This window comes from Penicillium cataractarum, assembly GCF_028827025.1.
Source record: "Penicillium cataractarum strain IBT 29864 chromosome Unknown utg000004l, whole genome shotgun sequence".
In the NCBI taxonomy this organism is placed as follows: Eukaryota; Fungi; Ascomycota; class Eurotiomycetes; order Eurotiales; family Aspergillaceae; genus Penicillium; species Penicillium cataractarum.
The window spans coordinates 1,780,190-1,802,000 of NW_026622740.1; the positions used below are offsets into that span (position 1 = coordinate 1,780,190).

The 21,811-nt window shown below is 48.3% G+C and overlaps 10 protein-coding genes across 10 annotated transcripts; 7 read left to right on the forward strand and 3 right to left on the reverse strand.

Annotated features, from left to right (window-relative positions):
• Nucleotides 1–18: 18 nt before the first annotated feature.
• On the reverse strand, nucleotides 19–708 carry N7496_005195 (uncharacterized protein; the record flags this gene model as incomplete). Its single annotated transcript, XM_056698124.1, has 1 exon — nucleotides 19–708. The coding sequence occupies one exon, from the start codon at nucleotides 706–708 to the stop codon at nucleotides 19–21; it is 690 nt and encodes a 229-aa protein (XP_056556649.1).
• A 582-nt stretch (nucleotides 709–1,290) lies between these two features.
• N7496_005196 (transcriptional regulator family: Centromere protein B DNA-binding region) lies at nucleotides 1,291–1,824 on the forward strand (the record flags this gene model as incomplete). Its single annotated transcript, XM_056698125.1, has 3 exons — nucleotides 1,291–1,422; nucleotides 1,462–1,510; nucleotides 1,685–1,824. Coding segments are annotated over 3 exons (321 nt in total), but the record flags the coding sequence as incomplete, so codon positions are not given.
• A 1,564-nt stretch (nucleotides 1,825–3,388) lies between these two features.
• Nucleotides 3,389–4,626, forward strand: N7496_005197 (uncharacterized protein; the record flags this gene model as incomplete). Its single annotated transcript, XM_056698126.1, has 2 exons — nucleotides 3,389–3,991; nucleotides 4,606–4,626. 2 exons carry the CDS (start codon nucleotides 3,389–3,391, stop codon nucleotides 4,624–4,626), a joined length of 624 nt encoding a protein of 207 aa, XP_056556651.1.
• N7496_005198 (uncharacterized protein) lies at nucleotides 4,598–8,255 on the forward strand (the record flags this gene model as incomplete). Its single annotated transcript, XM_056698127.1, has 2 exons — nucleotides 4,598–6,184; nucleotides 6,231–8,255. The coding sequence occupies 2 exons, from the start codon at nucleotides 4,598–4,600 to the stop codon at nucleotides 8,253–8,255; spliced, it is 3,612 nt and encodes a 1,203-aa protein (XP_056556652.1).
• Nucleotides 8,256–9,411: 1,156 nt separating this feature from the next.
• Nucleotides 9,412–9,832, forward strand: N7496_005199 (uncharacterized protein; the record flags this gene model as incomplete). The annotated part of the gene is made up of 2 exons (XM_056698128.1): nucleotides 9,412–9,420; nucleotides 9,479–9,832. 2 exons carry the CDS (start codon nucleotides 9,412–9,414, stop codon nucleotides 9,830–9,832), a joined length of 363 nt encoding a protein of 120 aa, XP_056556653.1.
• A 1,812-nt stretch (nucleotides 9,833–11,644) lies between these two features.
• Nucleotides 11,645–12,181, forward strand: N7496_005200 (uncharacterized protein; the record flags this gene model as incomplete). The annotated part of the gene is made up of 3 exons (XM_056698129.1): nucleotides 11,645–11,668; nucleotides 11,721–11,815; nucleotides 11,881–12,181. The coding sequence occupies 3 exons, from the start codon at nucleotides 11,645–11,647 to the stop codon at nucleotides 12,179–12,181; spliced, it is 420 nt and encodes a 139-aa protein (XP_056556654.1).
• A 1,334-nt stretch (nucleotides 12,182–13,515) lies between these two features.
• Nucleotides 13,516–15,527, forward strand: N7496_005201 (GMC family oxidoreductase; the record flags this gene model as incomplete). Its single annotated transcript, XM_056698130.1, has 2 exons — nucleotides 13,516–13,906; nucleotides 13,975–15,527. 2 exons carry the CDS (start codon nucleotides 13,516–13,518, stop codon nucleotides 15,525–15,527), a joined length of 1,944 nt encoding a protein of 647 aa, XP_056556655.1.
• A 170-nt stretch (nucleotides 15,528–15,697) lies between these two features.
• On the reverse strand, nucleotides 15,698–17,371 carry N7496_005202 (uncharacterized protein; the record flags this gene model as incomplete). Its single annotated transcript, XM_056698131.1, has 1 exon — nucleotides 15,698–17,371. One exon carries the CDS (start codon nucleotides 17,369–17,371, stop codon nucleotides 15,698–15,700), a length of 1,674 nt encoding a protein of 557 aa, XP_056556656.1.
• A 415-nt stretch (nucleotides 17,372–17,786) lies between these two features.
• On the reverse strand, nucleotides 17,787–18,705 carry N7496_005203 (fungal specific transcription factor domain-containing protein; the record flags this gene model as incomplete). The annotated part of the gene is made up of 2 exons (XM_056698132.1): nucleotides 17,787–18,447; nucleotides 18,518–18,705. 2 exons carry the CDS (start codon nucleotides 18,703–18,705, stop codon nucleotides 17,787–17,789), a joined length of 849 nt encoding a protein of 282 aa, XP_056556657.1.
• Nucleotides 18,706–19,950: 1,245 nt separating this feature from the next.
• On the forward strand, nucleotides 19,951–21,769 carry N7496_005204 (sugar porter family MFS transporter; the record flags this gene model as incomplete). The annotated part of the gene is made up of 5 exons (XM_056698133.1): nucleotides 19,951–20,164; nucleotides 20,216–20,955; nucleotides 21,024–21,058; nucleotides 21,115–21,534; nucleotides 21,601–21,769. 5 exons carry the CDS (start codon nucleotides 19,951–19,953, stop codon nucleotides 21,767–21,769), a joined length of 1,578 nt encoding a protein of 525 aa, XP_056556658.1.
• Nucleotides 21,770–21,811: the final 42 nt, after the last annotated feature.

The window sequence follows — 21,811 nt, forward strand, 5'->3', positions numbered from 1 at the left end:
CACTCGGGAAAAGTGATATCATGAAATCCGACCACTGAATTGCTCGGGCGGATCAAATGGTTTAAACTCGATGCCTTTGCTCGTGTTGATATAAACATGCCCGTAGATCCTCTTCGGGTCAGAATCTGGCGGTGGATTGGAACCAAAAATTTGCTCCACTGATAGGTGGTAAAATTCAAAATATCTCGGTTCCAATTCATTATAGAAATATCTAGGTTGGTCTCGGCAATGAATAAGGTAAGTGGTGGCATGAAGAGACGGCAAGGAGGTCAGTTTGTTCTCCTTTTGGGCGTTCATGAGAGAACGGAATGCCTGGTTGACCTTGTTTTCCATTTCGCTTTCGGACTGAATCATGTCGAGTATATCTTGTTGTTCCCGTGCAAACTCCCTTTCTCGTTCGCGTATTTCTTTGGATTCGTAGTAAACATCGGCCAAAGAATCAGCATGTGATCTCTCAGATGGACTGTCTTCATCCTCGTCTTCATCATTGTCGCTTGCCTTGTCACCGGCCCTAAATTTCGTTCTTTCCATCGGTAGCTGCTTTCCTTCGCTCTCTGTCTCTGTCGCTAAATCGGAAAGGTTCTCATCAAATTCGTAGCCGTAGGGCGAGCGGTCGCTAAGGACATAAGGACTAAGGACACGATAGAACCACTGAGTGTAAGGGCAAGCCTTGTTCTTTGGAGAGGTTTGAGCCTTTCCCCGAGCCATAAGCTGTTATTTTCCAGAGCGGTACCGCTGACTTGAGGTGTTCAAATGGACGGTGCCACCTGTGAGCGAGTTAGTCTTAGCGAATCATCAGGCTCTGGGCCATAGCATATCTTTCGTAGCGAAAAGAAGTCTCTCTCTATACCTTAGGAAAGTTGCGTTAAAATTTTGAGACTAGTTTAGAGAAAAGGATGGGACTTAAAGTAATGAGCGAAGGATAACTATATGGAAGGTCTACAGTGAAAGGGTAGAACCTCCATTTTGTACTTCAATGTTTAGGCACAGATCACGGGATTATTCAACACCAGAGACCAAAAAATGGCCTTTCTCCGGTGCGTTCCGTTTTTGCGACATATTTTATCCGACCTTTTCGTTTCCCTCAAAGTGTGTAACGACTCAAGAAATGGCTTCATGGCGGAACAGAGGGCTATTCCAATTCACCAACCTCATCAATCAACTACCTCATCAATCAACTACCTACTACTACCACCACCAACCATGTTTAAATCCACCAAATCAGGCGAGGATCTCACGAAAGAGGCCTTGGCCTACGCCCTTACCCAAAGGAAACCGAATATCTCGAAGATTGCCCTCGAATTCGGTGCGACTAGGCGCAACCTTGCCGACCGCTTCAAGAATCGCCATCAGGCGGCTAGTACTATCAAACCGGTCAATAAAGCCCTGGGGTGGAAAAAGCTTTGGTACACTGGACTCGGAGTATGAAGGATTGTAATATGGTTATTACCCCTACCTTAGTATCTGCGTGGGCAAATTGCGCGCTTACACACACTGGCTAGCCAGATCGGTAGGTAGGTGATAATTGGCCATATCGCTTTATAAATCGCCTAATAAAGAACCTTAGCCCTATGAAGTAATCTCTCAAGGAATCAAAGAGTATACAGGCAGAAGATATAGGCTTTCCTGCCCATTAGCACGATCAATTAGTACTATACTTTTAAAGAAATACCCACGTGCCTAGTCTATAACTTTGATGAATGCGACTTCCGCCCTAGCGAGGGTAAATCACGAAGGGTCATTAGTTCTAGACCATCAGATCTTACTGGATCGTCGCGAGATGAAAATATCACTCTAATTGAATATATTACCGCCGCTAGGTAGCTGATGGATCCCTATCCGATCTTCACTAGTAATAGGGTCTACATGGAAGGTTAGTTCTATATTAGCGAGGATCTACCACTAAATACAATTATTACGGTCTCACTATCTAGCTAGATTAACGATAGTCTAGCCCTTATATAGCTAGATACGTTTATTAAGGTAACTAATAATTAGCGATTAAATGGGGGCGAGAAGCGCTTCTTGATATATAATGGTTATGGGTCTCACCTTGCCCTCTAAGTTCTTACAAAAATATAAGGATAATCTGGTTATACCCTTTGGCATTCTACCTGTTACGACCTATCTTTATCAACCACTAGATAGTAAGCCCTTTCTTAGCTAGAAGAAGAACTTTTACTCATTCAATTATAAGATATCCTTCTAGATAGGGCAGCTAGTAGGGAAATCAGATTTCCTTCGCACAATCAGTCTAATTCGTGCGCGTATTGTATCGCGGAGCCTCGTAGTCACTGTGAGTTGGAACGTCCTGGGTTATATTTGCCTAGTCCCACTGTGGATCCCAAGAGCGTCTCGCAACCGTAGTCTCTGGTATCTCATAAAGCTTAGCTACTACGCGAAGAGATTGAATTCGGCCTTCTTTTAAATCTGATAGGGCTAATAGGATCTTGCCCTCTTGGTTGGCCAATTTATGGCTAGATTCAGTGCGAATTGGTGGCATGGTACGTGGTTGAATTCGAAGGGTTGGTAGGAGGACGCGATTTCTGGTGGGGGGCGCGGGTCAACCGGGAATTACGTTAAGCCTTTGTATTGAGAAATCTTCTGGGTAGTTGGTGAATTGGAAGAAATTGGCGGATCCGCTGGGGGCGCATCCATAGAGCAGAGCGATGTGGGGGCGCCGGAGGTAGGTTAGGCCGAAGAGCACAGTATCCTGACACTAATACTCCTATCCGCGCTAGAAACGGGAACCTAGATAGCTGCTACGCCGCGGGGGTATCAGCTGGTCCTCCTGAATCGATGAAAGCGGGAGGGACCCACACACATGGGTATTCCGACAGTAGTCGTGTAGGGTTTCGAGTATGAGTGGTGTGATCACACGAGGACGGCCAGCGGGAATTAACGGTGCTCGGGTATCACAAAATATTCGTAGCTTGGTACTAATGGTTACAATCGAACGTTTACGGTGGCTAGTCGCTTCGGCTATCTAGGAGGTAGTTAGTGATCTGTGGTCATTCATGTCGCGGATCATCATAAGCTAGGAGGGGGCGAGTCGAGGCGCCATGATGGTCTTTATCGCGCTGTTAACCGAAGGTGCTAAGGTGGCTTCTCCGTACAACGAAGGCAAAAGGCTTGGGTCGGTTCGAGCCGACAGTTCAGCTGAAGACCTACCCTAGCCGTTTGACCAGACCAGTAGAAACGCGTTTTCAGAACAGCCATACCTTCGCTGGCGCCTACCCCTCTTCCTCCTCAAGTTTCAAATTGAAGCATTCCCATATTCCACCTAAACTCATTTTCTTATCATCTGTCTCGAGACAAATTGAACTTCATCCAGCCAGCAAATTTTGTTTGACGTTGTCAAACAGTACCTCTCCTCCCTCCTGACACAATGAATCGACCTCAGCAACGAGACCCTGATTCAACGGACTCCTACACGGTAGCATGGATCTGTGCCCTAGAAGAAGAATATTTCTGTGCATGCCGTATGCTTGACGAAGAGTTCACCGGGCCGGAAACCAGTGAAGATAACGACGACAACATGTACGTCTACGGTCGTATCATGAGGCATTACGTGGTGATTGGTTGTCTTCCCGCCGGTCGGTACGGCACCAATTCAGCTGCCCGTGTTGCCCGAGATATGGTTCGAACGTTCCCACATCTACGGTTCGCACTAATGGTGGGAATTGGAGGCGGCGCTCCGACCGCTCGAAATGACATCCGATTAGGGGATGTTGTCGTCAGTCAACCGGGAGACGGGTTCGGCGGAGTGATACAATATGATCTGGGCAAGTTCAAAGACGGTCGGTTCCAGAGGACAGGCCAACTCAACGCGCCGCCTGAGAAACTTCTGGGAGTTATTCCGGAGATGCGCCGACTATTTAGTGACAAAAGGAAGCCAGACAGACTCGCGGAACATCTTAAGCGTCTTGATGATATGGAGGATTATCAACGGCCAGCGGTTGACCAGCTTTATGTTATCGAAGATCCGCCAGTGCATAGGAAAGCTTACGACAAAGGTGTTTTACACTCGGTCCGTCCAGAGCGCCTTAACAGCCGTGTATTCCATGTTCACTACGGAAATATTGCGTCAGGTAATACAGTGCTCAAGGACGCTATTGTGCGAGACAAATTTGCAAACGACCCAGAGCTAAATATCTTGTGCTTTGAGATGGAAGCTGCGGGTCTGATGAATACTATTCCATGTCTGGTAATACGCGGAATCTGCGACTACTGCGACTCTCAGAAAACTGACGAATGGCATAAATATGCTGCGGTCACTTCTGCTGCGTATGCACGAGAGCTACTCTTAGTCTTACGGCCGCAACGTGTGGATGCCATACCTCCTTGGGCCGAGCGAGTAGCTCAAGAACTTCAACAAGGTTAGGACCCTACATTTTGACTTTCTAGCTTCGTATGGTTTTTCGCGACTCAATATTATAGAAGGGGCTTATAATACTACATATTTCAAGTCATCCCATTCTTCATTCGACGCTGGTGTACTGACAACGTCTAGTTAGCCAGGAATTAAATACTCTCAAGAACACCCAAAGGTAGTATACAGTTCATTTAATCATGGCAAATTGTACTCTTACTAACTATGGATAGAACCGTCCTGAGGAGGGTTGAATGTTTAGACCAGAAGATCGATTGGGGCAAGTTGTCGGAAGTTCAAGCGGCAGCATTTGACTCCTTTGCCAATCAACATGAGGATGAATGTCTTCAAGGCACCAGAACCGAGCTTCTTTTCCAGATCACAGAATGGGCGAAATCGCCAGGAGGGAAACCTATTTTCTGGCTGAATGGTAGGGCTGGAACAGGAAAATCAACTATTGCCCGAACAGTGGCAAGATTTTTCCAACAGGCGAAGGCTCTAGGCGCTAGCTTCTTTTTTAAAAGAGGTGAAGGAGACCGAGGAAACGCCATAAAGCTTTTTCAAACAATTACTCGGCAACTCGTGATATCTATTCCTCAGTTGATCCCAGCTATCCAAAAAGCCATCAACGATGAACCTAAGATTGCGAGCAAATCACTCAAAGAGCAGTTCGATAAACTGATACTTCACCCATTACTGAGTTTAAGATTGGCCAGTCCTCAGACTCCAACTATGGTGATAGTAATTGACGCGTTAGACGAAAGCGAACGGGATGAGGAGATGCGAATCGTTGTCCAATTATTACCCCGTCTACGCGAATCAAAGGCTGTCAGTCTCCGAGTCTTTCTAACGAGTAGGCCTGAATGGCCCATTCTTCATGAATTCTCAAAGATCGCAAGTCATGAGCATGAAAATCTGATTCTTCATGAGGTTCCTAAACCAGTCGTACAGCGTGACATATCCTTATTCTTGGAATCCCGACTATCCGATATTCGTAAATCTCGCTCTCTGCCTAGCGGTTGGCCTGGAGATGCTGATTTCCGCAGTCTTGTGACTTTATCAGTTCCATTATTCATTTTCGCCGCTACTGCCTGCCGTATATTTGAGGACCCTCAATGGGACCCAAACGACAGTCTGGCAGAGATCCTTGCACAGGAGAACGATGGATCTGAGTTCAATGCGACATATTTCCCAGTGATTAATCGGCTTCTTCGAGGCCAAACCAAGAGGAAGGAGAGAATACTAGTTGATGATTTTCAAGAAATCGTTGGCACTATCGTGATGCTTGAGAGTCCACTCTCAGTGATCTCTCTTTCACAGTTAATTGGACTGCCTAAGGAACGTATTGACCGAAGACTGGAATTGCTACATTCAGTGCTTAATATATCAAAAGATTCTACTCAGCCAGTGCGACTGTTCCATCTATCTTTCAGAGACTTTCTCCTTGATCACGAGACCCGCGAGAAAACCCCCTTTGGGATGGATTCAAATGAGATGCACTATAAGTTGACCGTGAAATGCCTTTCTGTGTGTGAGAGTTTGCGAAAAAATATATGTATACTGCCAAGTGATGGAACACATCGTACAGAGATTGATCGTCGGAAAATCGATGACTATCTTCCTGCTACATTGCAGTACGCCTGCCAATATTGGGCTCATCATCTTGTTCAATGCCGAAATTTGAATAATGTGATGCATGATGCATTCTTGTTTCTTCAGACGCATTTTTTGCACTGGGTAGAAGCAATGAGTCTACTAGGCCTTACATCAGAAATGCTTGGTATTCTTGACAGGCTCCGGACGGGCATATCGGTAAGATCAGAAGATAGCCATAAATGACTTGAACTAACAGCTTTAGGCGAATGAGTCTTCCACAATGTTAGACTTCATTCACGATGCAAAGCGCTTCGTTCTGAAAAATCGTCAGATAGCTGACGAAGCACCACTTCAAATTTATTGCTCAGGGCTGGTATTTGCACCTCGAACATCAATAATCCGTCGAGAATTCCAGTCTGAGCTTCCTAGTTGGATACGCCAGTTTCCGCAAGTTGATGAAGGATGGAGTGCAGAATTACAGACTCTCGAAGGCCATTCCGCTTCGGTTTTGTCAGTGGCCTTCTCGCCCGACGGCCACGTACTAGCGTCTGCTTCTTTCGATACGACCGTCCGGCTCTGGGACCCAGCCACAGGTGCCCTACAGCAGACTCTCGAGGGCCATTCCGCTTCGGTATGGTCAGTGGCCTTCTCGCCTAGTAGCCGTCTACTAGCGTCTGCTTCCTACGATACAACCGTCCGGCTCTGGGACCCGGCTACGGGCGCTATACAACAGATCCTTAAAGGCCATTCCGCATCTGTTCAGTCAGTAGCCTTCTCGCCTAATGGCCACCTACTAGCGTCTACTTCCCGGGATAAAACTATCCGGCTCTGGGACCCGGCTACGGGCGCTCTACAACAGACTCTCGAAGGCCATTCTAGTTCAGTTTGGTCAGTAGCCTTTTCATCTAAAAGCAACCTTATTGCATCTTCTTCACAGGATAAGACTATTCGGCTCTGGGACCTAGCCACAGGCGCCCTACAGCAGATTCTTGAGGGCCACTCCGATGAGATTTGGTCAGTAGCCTTCTCACCTAACGGCCATCTACTAGCGTCTGCTTCCCACGATAAGACCGTCCGGCTCTGGGATCTAGCCACAGGTACCTCGCAGCGGACTCTCGATGGCGATTCTGATAGGGTTTTATCAGTAGCTTTCTCACCTAGCGGACGCCTACTAGCGTCTTCTTCCGACGATAAGACTATTCGGCTCTGGGACCCAGCTACGGGCGCTCTACAGCAGACTCTAAAAGGCCATTCTATTTCGGTTCATTCAGTGGCCTTCTCGTATAGCGGCCACCTACTAGTATCTGCTTCCTACGATACGACCGTCCGGCTCTGGGATCCGGCCACGGGTATTCTACAGCAGACACCCGAAGGCCATTCCGATAGGGTTAGGTTAGTAGCCTTCTCGCCTAACGGCTATCTTCTAGCGTCTGCTTCCCGGGATAAGACCGTGCGGCTCTGGGACCCAGCCACGGGTACCCTACAGCAGACTCTCAAAGGCCATTCCGGGTCGGTCCAGTCAGTAGCCTTCTCCTCTAACGGCTATCTACTAGCGTCTGCTTCCCGGGATACGACCGTACGGCTTTGGGACCTAACTAAAGGTACCCTACAGCGGACCCTAAAGGGCCATTTTAGTTACGTTGAGTCGGTAGCCTTCTCGCCTAGCGGAAGCCTACTAGCGTCTGCTTCCGATGATAAGACTATCCGGCTCTGGGACCCAGCTACGGGCGCTCTACAACAGACTCTCGAAGGCCATTCCGCTTCAGTTCAGTCAGTAGCCTTCTCGCCTAACGGCCGTATACTAGCGTCTGCTTCCCGGGACAAGACTATCCGGCTCTGGGACCCTGCTATAGGTACCCTACAACGGACCCTCGAGGGCCATTCCGATTGGGTTGAATCAGTTGCCTTCTCGCCTACCGGCCGCCTACTAGCATCTGCTTCCTACGACGAGACCGTCCGGCTCTGGGACCCGGCTATAGGCATCCTGCAGCAGACACTTGAGGGCAACGGATTCATTAATTGCCTTGAATTTGGTCAGGATGATTCATATCTAATCACTAACCAAGGTTCTCTCAATATTGAACCGAGGCATGACAGCCAAACTTCTAGTTCACATTATGGGAATCCTCGGATACTTATAGAGGAGGGGCAGTGGATAGTATTGAATGGCAGAAAAGTGCTATGGCTTCCCTCTGAGTCTCGGCCTTCCTGTTTAGCGATTCATAGCAGTTTAGTAGCCCTAGGTCTTCCGTCAGGGCGGGTCTCTTTTATTCAATTTCACGTCTAACAGGTGTTAATGAAGAATTATGTCGAAGAGTCATAGCAAGTCTTTCACTCTTATCCAGCTTAGGAATTATTATTCTAAGACCTGTACATGGGATCATTGGAAGCAAACTATTTTCTTCCACGTTACCTGCATGGTATTGTAAGCTATTTGTACTCCATCCATTGCCACATTAGTTAACGTAATTCCCGGCCGATATGGACACCTGGTCGTCCTAGACACCCCATCCAAAATCGCGCATCCTTATTAACCTACCTAATTCAACTACCCACCATGTCAGGACGAACTCATTGCAAGGAAACAACAGAAACACGCTGGAAAAGGCCATAGACCCTGACAATGTACACCACACCACATGTTGAGATCGGCATAGTGGGTGGGGGTATACCGAACAGTACGTACGGAGTAGATATCTTATAGACATATGTTCAAGCCGGTTACCTCACCTAGTCACTAAGTAAATTTTCAAATCCAATCAACAGCACAGGGAGGCAGGCTACTACTGTCCAGTAGCGTGGATAACTCAGCTGGCGGGGGAGGCGTTGCTCTTACACATATCCTACCCTATGTTCTATCGTCTCCCTGACCATAGGCAGGCAAACATCGATTGATAGAGTACCGTTGCAGCCCTGAAGATAAGCTTTGCCAACTTGAGTCAAAATCCTTCCATTGATTAAGGCTATCACATGGTTCATCGAGAGAGTCAACAATGACAGAGAAGATTCAAAGCACTGAGTGAGGTTGATTCAACGTAACCCGACCTTCCTTCGCCTGAGACAGAAGCATGCAGTTCAGCTTACTTGAAGGTAGCTGGAGAAGACATCTAGTCAGAATGGGCAGGCGAGATACGCGCTTTGACGGGTGCGTTAGCAAGACTCACCAATCTTTTCAATCGCCTCGCCCGGGGTGACTGGCAGGACCAATTTGGCATAGTGGACGGAGCATGACACCCAAGATGTTGGGCATGCTCTCGATAAGGTAGGCATGGCCTCCATACTCGGTTTTGATTCCCAGTCCAACGAGGATGGATGAATGGTGTTTGATGCCGGCATTGGAGACCTACGTGGCTGCGCTTTTGGATAAGGCGCTTCCGCCCCTGCAGGACAACTGGCCTGGCATGGAGCCCGAAATCGCATAAGCAATTGAAGGACTCGCTGAGATGACCATGGTAAGTCATCAAATTGCCCAAATTATTAGTATGATAAAGTTCATCGAATATCATCCAGGATCTACGCGACAATTTTCTATGGTGCCTATTTGAGGATACCGAGGTGGCAGCCGAGAAATCCGATCAAGATCACAGCGCGGAAGCAGTCCTGGAGGAGCTTCACGATCCTTCAAGATCCTTCGGGAAACTGTATCCGGAAAACGAGAAACTCCAAGTATGCACCTCCGTCAATTTGATAGTGACTCTCTGCGCGCATGTGTCGAAACCCCCTCCCCCTCCTCTCAAGGAGAGATCAGAAGAAATTGATCTCAATGAGGGTCAATTGGAATTCTTGACCTGTCCTCGCTCGATTGCCTTCTTTGCCGCTTTGGGTACGAGTGAGGCCATAGCCTTGGGAAGAGGTATGCTTTAAGGAGAAGCAATGGCAAATGCTGGACGGGACCACAGGATTCGGACTTTTAGATGCGCTAGTGATATGTGACAGTCCTCAGAATGGAGAGAGCCTATATAGCCTTCGCAGTGGTACCTTGTGTACTGAAACCAATCAACAGATTAATGCCTAGGTTACCCCGAACTGATTGGTTCTGCCCATTACATGCTGATACCGAAAATCGACGTTCCGACAGATCATAATAATATCTCCTATGATGAAGATTTGGTGACTTTATTGGGGTTCTGAACGCCTAGCTTGCTCGACTCAGCTGAAGTGCGAGCTAACACAGTCCGCCGCGTTTAGGCTAACTCCGAAGCCCAGCGCCCAGGTCACTCTGCCATAAACCCCCTGCCAGCAATTTTTAAACCGGCAGAATCTTGATTTTGGCTATTCGTTGTTACCAAATCTACCGCACCATCTCCCATACAATCTTTCTACCAAGTATAAAAGCTATTTCCCCCTGAAAACCCATTGAATTTGATGGAATTAACGGACCAATTATAGTACAAGAACTGAAATACAAACTGCAGTTTGATGTTGAGTCAAATCCTGCCACCCAATCCTACCAATCCTAGGCGGAAAGGCGGAAGTGGGTGAGAACGGGTAAGAGTGGGTAAAGAATCCGTACTCCGTTCTCACCCACATCACCCACACTCACCCTAAGATCAAATCCGACGCCATTTTAGAGCTCAGGGCGCATCGAAAATTGACTAGTACTATAATCGGCTTAAGTACGGCTAGGTGGACGGGAAGCCCTATTTTTCCACACCCTATGGTCGTATGTGCTAAACCAGTCATGAGCAAGAATAATATGGATCCCCAAATGTATACGAACATTATGAGGTGGCAAGGATCAATGTCAAATACTTCAAGGGAACGTCGATGGTCTGGCCTAGCCTCACACATACGCCGGCTTGGGAAGTGAATGTAAGTCTTGGCGGCGGGGCTGCTTTGAATTTGCTTCGTATAGCTGGGAACGCAAGTTCTAGCCCATTATAGAATTGAAGAATTTCTTTAGAGTGGAAGAAACTACGTACTGCAACAGACAACCCATGGTAAGAATCTCCGCTGGTCAAATAGCAAGTATTTGGCGTATTAGCAGCTATAAGTAGCACACTGTTTGGGGAGATGTATTCCCGACGGATTTGATGCTGGCCTTGCTCCTTGCTTTGTCTACTAAGTAGGTAGGCAATGAGCCTTCGGCCGAATTTCTGGAACTTGAGCCGACCGACAGAAGGACAATATCCAACCACCTAGGCCCCATTCTCAGCACTGAGAAAAAATGATGCTTAGATCATCACAGATATCACTACACCGCAGACATAAGCAGCCATGAGCAGCCAGGAGCCAACTTGAGGGGGCAAATTAGATTTGGAAGTTATTACTGCGGCATAAACGGGGGCTTTTGATTGGCGTAGTAGACTTGCCCTACGGCATATTCAACCTTTCTAAGTCCCTTCCTCGTAATCTACGCCCTTCCTCGTAATCTACGCCCTTCCTCGTAATCTACGGTGACTCCGATCGTTGGTAACAAGTGGCTTGATTGTAACATCATCGATATGAATTGAGAGATGTATTGGCTGCAGTAGATATACAGTTAATCTGGAAATTCATCGGTGACTCCGAAATATGGTGGCCACAACTTCAGAAAGCACTGCCATGAAGCTGAAAATTCGCTCAACATAAAAGGCCGAGTTTCCCAGCAGTGGTTGTTGCTCCAATCTCAAGACAAAAACGAGAACACTTTAAGTAGAAAAATCTTCTTCACATTTAACTTTTGACTCCGTTGCAATGGGCTACCTCGGTCAGATTTTTGTACGGAGTTCTTCCGCATCTGAGCTTGACGCATGCTGATTGAATCACGTAGCCTGTCATCCAGGATGCTCCCGGTCAACAGCCTGATAATACGATCGGAGTCGTTGATAACAACGGTGCAGACATAAACGGTGGATTTGGCGGAAAGTATGTCTGACCGCAGCATATGGCCATCTACATACAAAGTCATCGTGCTGATTAAATTACTACAGGTTTATCTGGCTTGTCGCAGACTTCCACAATTACAAGCCAAGTGCAATCTCTCAAATCCGAATCGACATCCAGGATGAGCCGGACAATGGCCGACAGGATCTTGCAGCTGGAACTGGAGGAAAATTCCGCTATCTGGCTTGGAAAACGGATGGCGACAAGAAGATCACCGAGGTCCAGCTTCTACGCCGCCAGAGCCCAGTCAGCTGGCAAACTCTGAGGGACTTGGGATTTGAGGGTATGTCAAATGACATCAATGCAGGCCGAGGTGGTGATTTCTTGCATCTTGTATGGAAGTATTGAGATTATTAGCTGTACAAGCCAAGCTTCAATGTACTGGAACCAAGTGGAGAGCAACTAGACTCGATATCCTTTTCACTACAATATTTTAGGCCTACATAGCGAAGTTCTATATAGAACAGAAGAAACCCACAATAAATCATGGATCGACGCGGACTATCATATACTTCCACCTCAGGTCCAAGCCATGAAGATCATTAAAATACTCGCTCCCAATAGCCCCCACGCAACTGGAAGCAACAGGGACTTAAAGAGCAGAGATGCTTCTTGGCTCATTGTTTTGGGCTTCAAGTATGCAAGCTTGGAATTATATTCAATTCGTATGTGTTACTTTAACATGGACCCCGCTCGAGTGAGCTTGGACACACAGTGTGATAAATACCGCCGTCAGCCCGCTCGTTCTGCAGTCCCATTTCCCATGGGGTTGATTAAGCACTACCAACTGATCTATTGGCTAATATCTCTTTCTTAGATGAGCACGTGCTCAGCTAAGGGTGTACATAAGGCAATGACTTGGAAGGATAATGTCTTACAGCTACCTAATGAAATCTCATTAAGCAAAGAAGCGACCGGAGAAAGCAAGCCCACAAAGCAAAATTGACAGCATTTGGTTATTTTATGTTATTTTTATGACCAAAACTCATCCGAATGATTGACAGAGGAAGAAAGCCACCACTATGTACTATAACTACTTCTGGTCCTCCGACCGTGTACCCGCTTAGGGAACCCCAGTCCGCAGTGGAAGCCGCCGTGAAGAAAGCGATCAACGCCCGAAAAAGAAAGACCCGAATCAGACTAAGAGAGAAGAAAGTTAGCGTAGTCGTCGCCTATTCCAATTCAAGAATGACAGTAAATCTAGCCAGCAGAAATCGCCCCTGAAAAAACCTTGTTTGCACCATCTTGGCACGACCGGCCTGTCAGTCATATTGACTCCATACTACTCTGGCCCGGAATGGACCAATCAACGATGCCCGATGTGGATCCCCATTGCAGATCAACAGGGATGGCAGATGAACCCTGCATAGTACAAATTAAACTATCGACGATCGCTCGGGATTGCTGCTTGAAACGGGTTAAACTCGAGCTGTCGGCGAGTGGAACCCCTCCAAAAAGTCCACGAGCGAGAGTCTCCCCGCAGCCGCGGCATCAACTTCAACGGATTTCAACGGCCGTCAACGGCGTTTAGTGAAAGTGGAGAGTTCAGAGTGGGCCAGAATGGACGATCAGAACTCCAATGTTTCAGGGGGGGAACCAAATTCCATCATGATATAAAAGCTTGCATGGAACCCTGGAACGTTGGATTCATCACTCACTCATAGTCCTTCTTTTCTTTGAATATGATTCTTCCTCATTTGGTTGGTCTCTTGGCCGCCACTGCCGGTGTTGCCAAGGCCGTCAATATCACCGGTTACGAGTATGTCGTGGTTGGTTCTGGTGCTGGTGGTGGTCCTCTCGCAGCTCGTCTCGCTCTGGCTGGCCACAAGACTCTGCTGCTCGAAGCTGGTGATGACCAGGGCGAAACCTTTAACTATAGCATCCCTGCCTACTCTGCCAGAGCTTCTGAGGATGAGAAGCTTTCATGGAACTTCTTCGTTCACCACTATGCCGACGACGAGCGCCAGGCTCGCGATTTCAAGACCACCTACGAAACGCCTAGTGGTGAACTGTACACTGGCCTGAGCCCTCCCGAGGGCTCGAAGCTGATGGGAACCCTCTACCCTCGTACTGGTTTGTATCATGCCTTTGATTTGGAAAATAGTTCCGGGAATTCTAATATTTTTTTTTTCAAAATTTAGGTACACTCGGAGGATGTACTGCCCACAACGCTCTAATCGCCGTTTACCCCCACCAATCTGACTTTGAATACATCTCAACCTTGACTGGCGATAGCTCTTGGTCGCCTGATAATATGCGAAAGTACTTCGCCAAGCTGGAGAGGAACCACTACCTGCTCCCCGGCATGGAGGGTCACGGTTACGATGGCTGGCTCCAGACCGAGACCGCTCCCCTGAGCATTGTCCTGGAGGACCCCCAGCTTCTCAGCATGCTTACCGGTGGTGCTTTTGCTCTTGGTAACTTGACCGATAATGTCATCAACATTGCCACCCTGCTGGCCGGCGATGCCAATGCTGATACTACAACCCGTGACACCGTCTCTGGCTACTATCAAATCCCAATCTCGACCGACGACGCTCACCGTAACGGTGCTCGTGAATTTATTATCGCCGTGCGAGACGCCAAGAACGCTGATGGCACTAAGAAGTACCCTCTTGATGTTCGCATGAACACCCATGTTACCAAGGTGACTTTCGACGAGTCTGTTGACCCTCCCCGTGCTACTGGTGTCGAGTTCCTCGATGGCGAGCACCTCTACAAGGCTAGCCCCTTGTCAAAGACAGCCTCTACCGGCATCCCTGGTTCTGCTTCTGCTTCCCGTGAGGTTATCGTTTCCGGTGGTGTCTACAACTCGCCCCAGCTCCTCAAGCTGAGTGGCATCGGTCCCGCCGATGAGCTGAACAAGTTTGGTATCAAGGTCATCAAGGATCTTCCTGGTGTCGGCACCAACCTCCAGGACCACTACGAGATTTCCGTCCAAGGCAAGATTGAAGAAGACTTCTCCTGCTTGAACGGCTGCACCTTCAGCATCCGCGACGAGGCTGATCCCTGCATTAACCGATGGGAGACCCCTGTCCTCGGCGACCGCGGTATCTACTCATCCCCCGGTCTCGCCGCTACTATGCTATACAAGAGCTCTGTTACTGCCGACGATAGCTTCGACATCTTCTGCTTTGGTGGCCCCGTCAACTTCCGTGGCTACTTCCCAGACTACAGCATCAATGCTACCGATGAGCACAACTGGTTCACCTGGGCTATCCTTAAGGCTCACCCCCGGAACACCGCTGGCAACGTTGTCCTGCAGTCTGCTGATCCCCTGGATGTCCCCAAGATTACCTTCAACTACTTCGACACTGGTGTTGGTGACTACGATGCTGATCTCACTGCTCTCTACGAAGCCATCGAGCTCGCCCGTGATGCCTTCAAGCGCCAGCTCGTTAACGTTACCGAGGTTCTCCCCGGTGCTGCTGTTACTTCCAAAGAAGATATCGAGACATATGTCAAGGACGGTGCTTGGGGCCACCACGCCTCCTGCACTTGTCCCATCGGTGCTGACGGTGACCCCATGGCCGTATTGGATTCTAAGTTCCATGTCCGTGGCGTCTCTGGTCTCCGTGTCGTTGATGCTTCCGTTTACCCCAAGATCCCGGGTACTTTCACGGCTGTGTCTACCTACATGGTTGCCGAGAAGGCGGCTGATGAGATTCTGAGTGAGCTTGCTGCTAGCTCTTGATGTAGATAATTTCTTTCAAGCATGATGTGGCATTCCTCACTGTGTGCTTTTAATAGATAATATGATCCAAGACATTGAATACGACTAAATGAATTGAAGATATGCATAAATATGTCTAAATAAAACACAAGATTATGGCCAAGTTGTTTCAATTCTCAACACCCGTTCTCTCATAGGTCTTCTTCCCCTTTAGACACCCAATAAGCCTCGACTTCAGCGATGAATGTTCTTGCCGGAATCGTGACCGCAATAGGAAAGCCCCCATAATCAGGTTCATCATTGGGCATAATCAAGAATTCTCCACTCCTAGTCTCATCCCCGTTCAAAGTTCGGAGCGTTTGAAGCTGCCCCTGACTATCAACTTCCTTTTCAACCGCTCGGAGTATACCGCAAAAAGTAGCTTCTTTCGATACTGCCTCAAATCTCACCTGGAAACCTCGTCCGACCAGGAGAAACCTCGAATCTCCCAAGTGAATAACAAGTCCAGCGCCAGTACCACGCTTGCCAAAGACAAATGCCCGCTCAACAATAACCTTGATATCTCCGAAGACGCGAGTCCAGCGCTCGGGAAGCTTCTCGGACGGCTCTTCGTCGAAGAAAAAGCCCATTCGGTCGCTTGGTGCCGCACTCAAGAGGTAAGGTGATACCTGAGCCAGGAGTTGAAACTCACGCCCCACAATCTCAGCACCAGTATCAATGCCAAAGGGACTCGTACCGAGTGCGCCGTACGTGCCATAAGCGAGCCACATCCTCCGGGCTCCTCTCTCGTCGCGTCGCTGCTCCGGGATGAAGAGCGCGTTTTGCTGTTCAGTGTATGCTTGACAAACGGTTTCATAGTCGTGGAGATACAGGTCCGGCGCGAGGAAGTCCAGATCGGGGGTATTGTAGCGCCATATGTCAAGAAGATGCGGACAAGGGCCACCCGATGGGTAGATTCCTGGTTCAGCACCCCCACCCACAACGATTGGAACTCCCTTCATATCGAGCTGAGATGGATCATCGAAATTCAGCCATGTGTTTGTGAACAGTGGAATTGGATATTCCTTCTTTCCAGCAGCGGCAACCCGTCCCACATAAGATGAAATGTGATAGGCCATGAAGGCCTCGTCAGCAGTCACACCTGAGCCAAAGACAGAGCACCAAGAAAGAGACTCAGAAGACGGTGGCAGAGAGAAGCGCTTTTTGAACTGCGAGTGGAGATCCGTATTTCTCAAATGAGCCAGTAGCTCGGTGGGAACAGGCTCTACAAACGCCTTCTCGGCTCTCCGTGAACGATCTCGTGAGTCACCCAATAACCCAGTCTCATTCTGAACCTGGACCATCAAGACTGTGCTATGTTCCGAATCAACTGTCGCAAGGTGTCTCATCAAAGCAGCGAATGCTCTTACATCGGCCTCACAAGCTTCATTACAAAGAGGCGTCACCATCTCAATAGACCGTCTCCTCCCCCCAGCCTCGAGAATCTGAACTCGAGGGAATCGCTTGGTATCGCGTTTCACCCATCCCGGCACATAAGTGGAGATCCCGTTTTTGTACGTGCCAAACCACAATAGCACAACATGCATGCTGTTCCTTCGTGCTCCAGCGAGTACGCGGTCAAGTTCAGAAAAATCGAACTTTCCCTCTTCTGGCTCAATCATTTCCCAAGTCACGGATCCGAGGAGTGTATTCACACCCCGAGCTTTCATGGCGGGCCAGACGGTCTCCATGTAGCGAGAGGAACTAAGAGAAGAATTGTGCAGTTCTCCAGGGAGCATGAGGAAGGCTCTTCCTTTGACTATCAATTGAATGTTGCCATTGTCAAGGCGACGGAGATGGGGCGGTTTGTGATTGGTTTGGAGCATAGCGAAAGTAGGATAAAGTCTGCAATAGAGCCGTCGGTGGTAGAAGTTGAAATGCTCAAATGTAGATTCTTAAATATGGGACCTTAGATACTAGATGTAAGGCCAAGTCACCTAAAAGTAGGCCGAAGAAGTCTCGCCTTCTTTAACCTCGGGAACGTGATAATTGCCTGACTTTGATAGGCGAGGCTTGACCTCCATTTTTTCGGAGTATCTCGTAGTTTATCCGAAGCCCCATAGTCTCGGAGTGGGAACTCGGACTTATAATCCCAGTTTTGGAAGATTCTCATTTCATGCATTGTGTTGCTAGTGTAATAATTTGATCTTTTCTGTTCGGCTCTACATTGGTTCGGTTGTTGAGGGGGTTTGATAAGCTCACACGCTCACTACCATAAAAGTATCTTTAAACATAGACCGACTAATCAATAACTTGCTGATAGTCAAGCTCATCCAGTTTCTGCAACAGACGCGTCAGCTTCCCTTGTGATTCGTCATCCCTATCACTTCTTTCCAACCCCGTCATCCGAATCTGTTCCAAATATGCTGCCCCCATGTCGCGAATCTTTGGGACCAAGCTGCTCCCGTTCGCATCGAATACGGCCTGTGGAAGATGATAAAGCACCTCAAGTAGATCGTCTATTATTTTGGGATGCTCTTTTAGTCTGATTTCCGGCGTACCAAATCGCTGGATCAAATTAGAGCGAATGTGTAAGCTAGTGACGAACAAATTTGCGACCTGGACATCATGGCCATAGGTCACATTAGAAGGTCGGGAAAGACCACCTCGCCAGCGAAGTTCGGGAGGGAAATTGTCCATGACGCGCTGGAGCCCTTTCAAGTACGTCTCTACCGGGTTGGAGCTGTTGGTAGATCGGGCTTCTTGCCAAATCAAGTAGAGATTACTGAGGCAATTTAGACCTGGGACATAGCTTGTATAGTTGCCATGCCATTCTTGGCAATCCTCTTGGGCGACTGGAGGATCCAACTGCTCGTCACTTTTCTCCAAAGGTCGAGCAAACGCATCCAGCTGATCCTGTGCTAAGATGCTGATCGGAAGCCTACCGAGTATATCTACGGTGCTGATAGATCAATGATGTCAGTTAAAGAAATAAGGATTGGGAAGTTATCCGGTGGGGGAGTAAAACATACCACGACCCAGCGAACAAGAGCCAAAATAGACGCTGTAGGAGCTGCCTTTCTGCCTCATCTAACCCTTGTTGATGATAGTACATCAAGTACCTCACCCCAGCTGTAGCCTCACTCATAGTATGATACGAGCGCACATCTATCAAGCCAATCTTTGAGCCGGAGTAAAATGCAGTACCCAGGTTGTACATGGTAATACACCAATCCAAGTTGTATGATGATTGAATATGACTTTTGGCCAGAAGCCGATTGCCATCGATATACTCCACGCATCTAGAAATGGTGATATGGTCGTAATCTTCGCATGGCAGTGTTGCCTTGGTAGCCGCGCACACACTGACGACGAGCGCACAGAAGAGAGGGTTGATATCTGCTTCTCCACTTTTTAATCGGCGCAGGAAGCGCCGTCGAAGAAGGATTGGGGCGACCGGGTGGATCCTGTCAAACCAATCTCTTAGAATACGGTTAATTAGGTCGAGAGATGCGAAAGTTGATAGCAGTTGGTTGGAACTTCTCCCCGAGGCCTCATGACTTGGGCTAATGGTTGGGATTGAGGGACAGGATTGACGTGATTGGGGAGATGAAGTAGAGTCATGTGTAGGTGAATCATAGCTGTATCTAGTTGGCAATTTTGTGGTACCAGGACTAGGCGCACTATTTCGAGAAGCATTTCTAGAGGTAATGGTTCAGCCAGGTCACTAAAGAGTTTACAACATCATTCGACTTTACCTTCCCTTTGGTCCACGTCTTTTTCTCGGCCGGTTGGCTGTGCATTCAATATCAAGGGTGAGGCATCCTCGGCATTTAGTATTATTAACATCGAAATAGCACTAGGGTTATAGTGTGTCAACGTCATGCGTTATGCCGGGGTCGTTAGACAGAGAATAACCTACTTTAGTCTTCCGTGAGCGACAGACGTCACAAGCTTTTTGATTTCGAAGTATGCTTGCTTCGTTCCCAGTTGACCCGATCATTCCCAGTCCCACACGCTGTGTTCGGATATTCCTCATCTCGGAGTAATGCGTGAAGGAATTATGGATTTGAGGGGGAGGAGAAGTTACGCGATCCGGCCGGAGTGGGCTCTTTATACCTCGCATAAACTTCGGCTAAACTTCCAAGCCACGTTCCCCCGCCCAGGCATCCTTCCAATTGGAGTTTTAGCAGCGGACCAGAATCCTGAATCATTTTTCCGAAAGTATTTCCGAGCTCCCCGAGGAACGAGTCAGACCCCCAAAGAGAATCGACTAGTGCACCCCGCACTCAATAATCTGGGGTGATCGAGTCTAGACTTGATGGAGAAGGGATTGCTCCGAATGACAGACAAGACACAAGTACAAAAGCTGCAGGGGAACATGATTTTCTGCTCTCAGAAAGAGGATTCTGCATTCGGCGAGTCAATTCATTAAGAATTATCTGATTATTGCGATATCTTGATAATGGACTCCAAAGAAGAGAGCGTTGTGAAACATGACCATGTTGAACTCGTTGACCGGGGCGACACTCCCAAAGGCTCCGATCTACCATTCTGGAAACAGAAACAGTTACGCAAACTATATGGCATGTTGATGTTTCTGTTTCTTGGATCGACGACCTTAGGATATGATGGCAGTCTTCTCAATGGTCTTCAAACCATGGATAATTGGCAAAATTGTAAGTTGTTCAAGCAAGTTTATAGCCCTGCAAACAGCTGACACAAAACAGTTTTCGGACATCCAACAGGATCCAGGCTCGGTATATTCGGTGCCATCCCAGGATTCGGTGGTCTTTTCGCCCTGCTTTTCGCCCCATACATTGCAGACGGCCTTGGGCGCAAGCGTGGAACCGCTATTGGCTGCATCTTCGTCGTTTTAGGTTCCCTTCTTCAAAGCTTCCCTCGCAACGGGAGTAGCTCACAGAGAGATGCCATGTATCTCTGCGGTCGTTTCATCATGGGATTTGGCTCCAATATCTCGAATGGAACGTGTCCGCTTCTCATCACGGAGATTGCGCACCCTCGTCACCGGGGCAAAATAACCACGATATACAATACCCTATGGTACGTGGGGAGCATCGTCGCGGCCTGGGTATGCTTTGGTACCTTGCAGCACCAGACTGGGAATACGCAATGGGTCCTTCCTACCGCTTTCCAGTGTCTAATGCCTGGGGTACAGCTTCTTGCCGTTTGGTTTGTCCCTGAAAGTCCACGATGGCTCATTAGCAAGGACCGAACAGAGGAAGCTCGAGAAATCCTGGTCAAGTATCATGGGAATGGTGACTCTGATGATGAGTTTGTCCGGTGGGAGTTCACTGAGATTGCGAATACATTGAGACTGGAACGTGAATTGTCGGGTAATGGTTGGGCAGAGATGATACGGACAAAGGGGAATCGGAAACGATGTGCCTTGATCATTGCCACCGCAATTTTCTCACAGTGCAGTGGGAACGGCCTGGTCTCTTACTATGTCGGTTCCATTTTTGAAGTCCCAGCATAGGCTTTGAAGGGTGATAGATGCTGACTATTGATACATAGCTTGCTACTATACTCAAGACGATTGGGATCACTGAGTAAGTCAAAGATTGCCTCTGCTTTGTTGATACTTGAAACGTATTGACTTCATTAGCTCGATCACCCAGTCTTACATCAACGGCGGTCTCACCATATGGTGCTGGCTTGTCTCACTTGGCGCCTCCTTCCTCGTTGACCGAGCTGGCCGTCGACTTCTCTTCCTCTTCGCTGGTGTCGGCATGCTGATAACATTCAGCATTTGGACCGCGTGCAGTGCCGTCTATGCAAATACTGAGTCCCTAGCCTCTGGAACTGCCGTGGTCGCAATGATATTCCCCTTTTATGGAATGGCAGGTGCAGCGTGGCCCGGACTGACGGTGTCGTATACGATCGAAATTTTGCCATATAATATTCGCGCCAAGGGTCTCACGCTGTGCTTTTGCTTCACAGCCCTCAGTGGCGTGTTCAACCAGTGGGTCAACCCTTTGGGGTTAGATAGTCTCCATTGGAAGTTCTACTTTGTCTATATCACCGTGTAAGTCTTTGGGACCTTCTCCTCGATGCAACCTATTGATGGACACTAACCTACCTTCCATGTTAGACTTGTGCTGGAGTGTTTGATAATATTCTTCTTCTTCCCGGAGACAAAGGGACCAACACTGGAGGAGATTGCCGTCATTTTCGATGGTGATAATTCTGCGGCGGGAATCGCTCAAGCCACGGCACATGAGAAGATGATCGAGTATCCGCGCACTGACCGTGATGTATGATGGGCTTCCAAGTGCTCGTGAGAGGATTGAACTAGCCCTGTG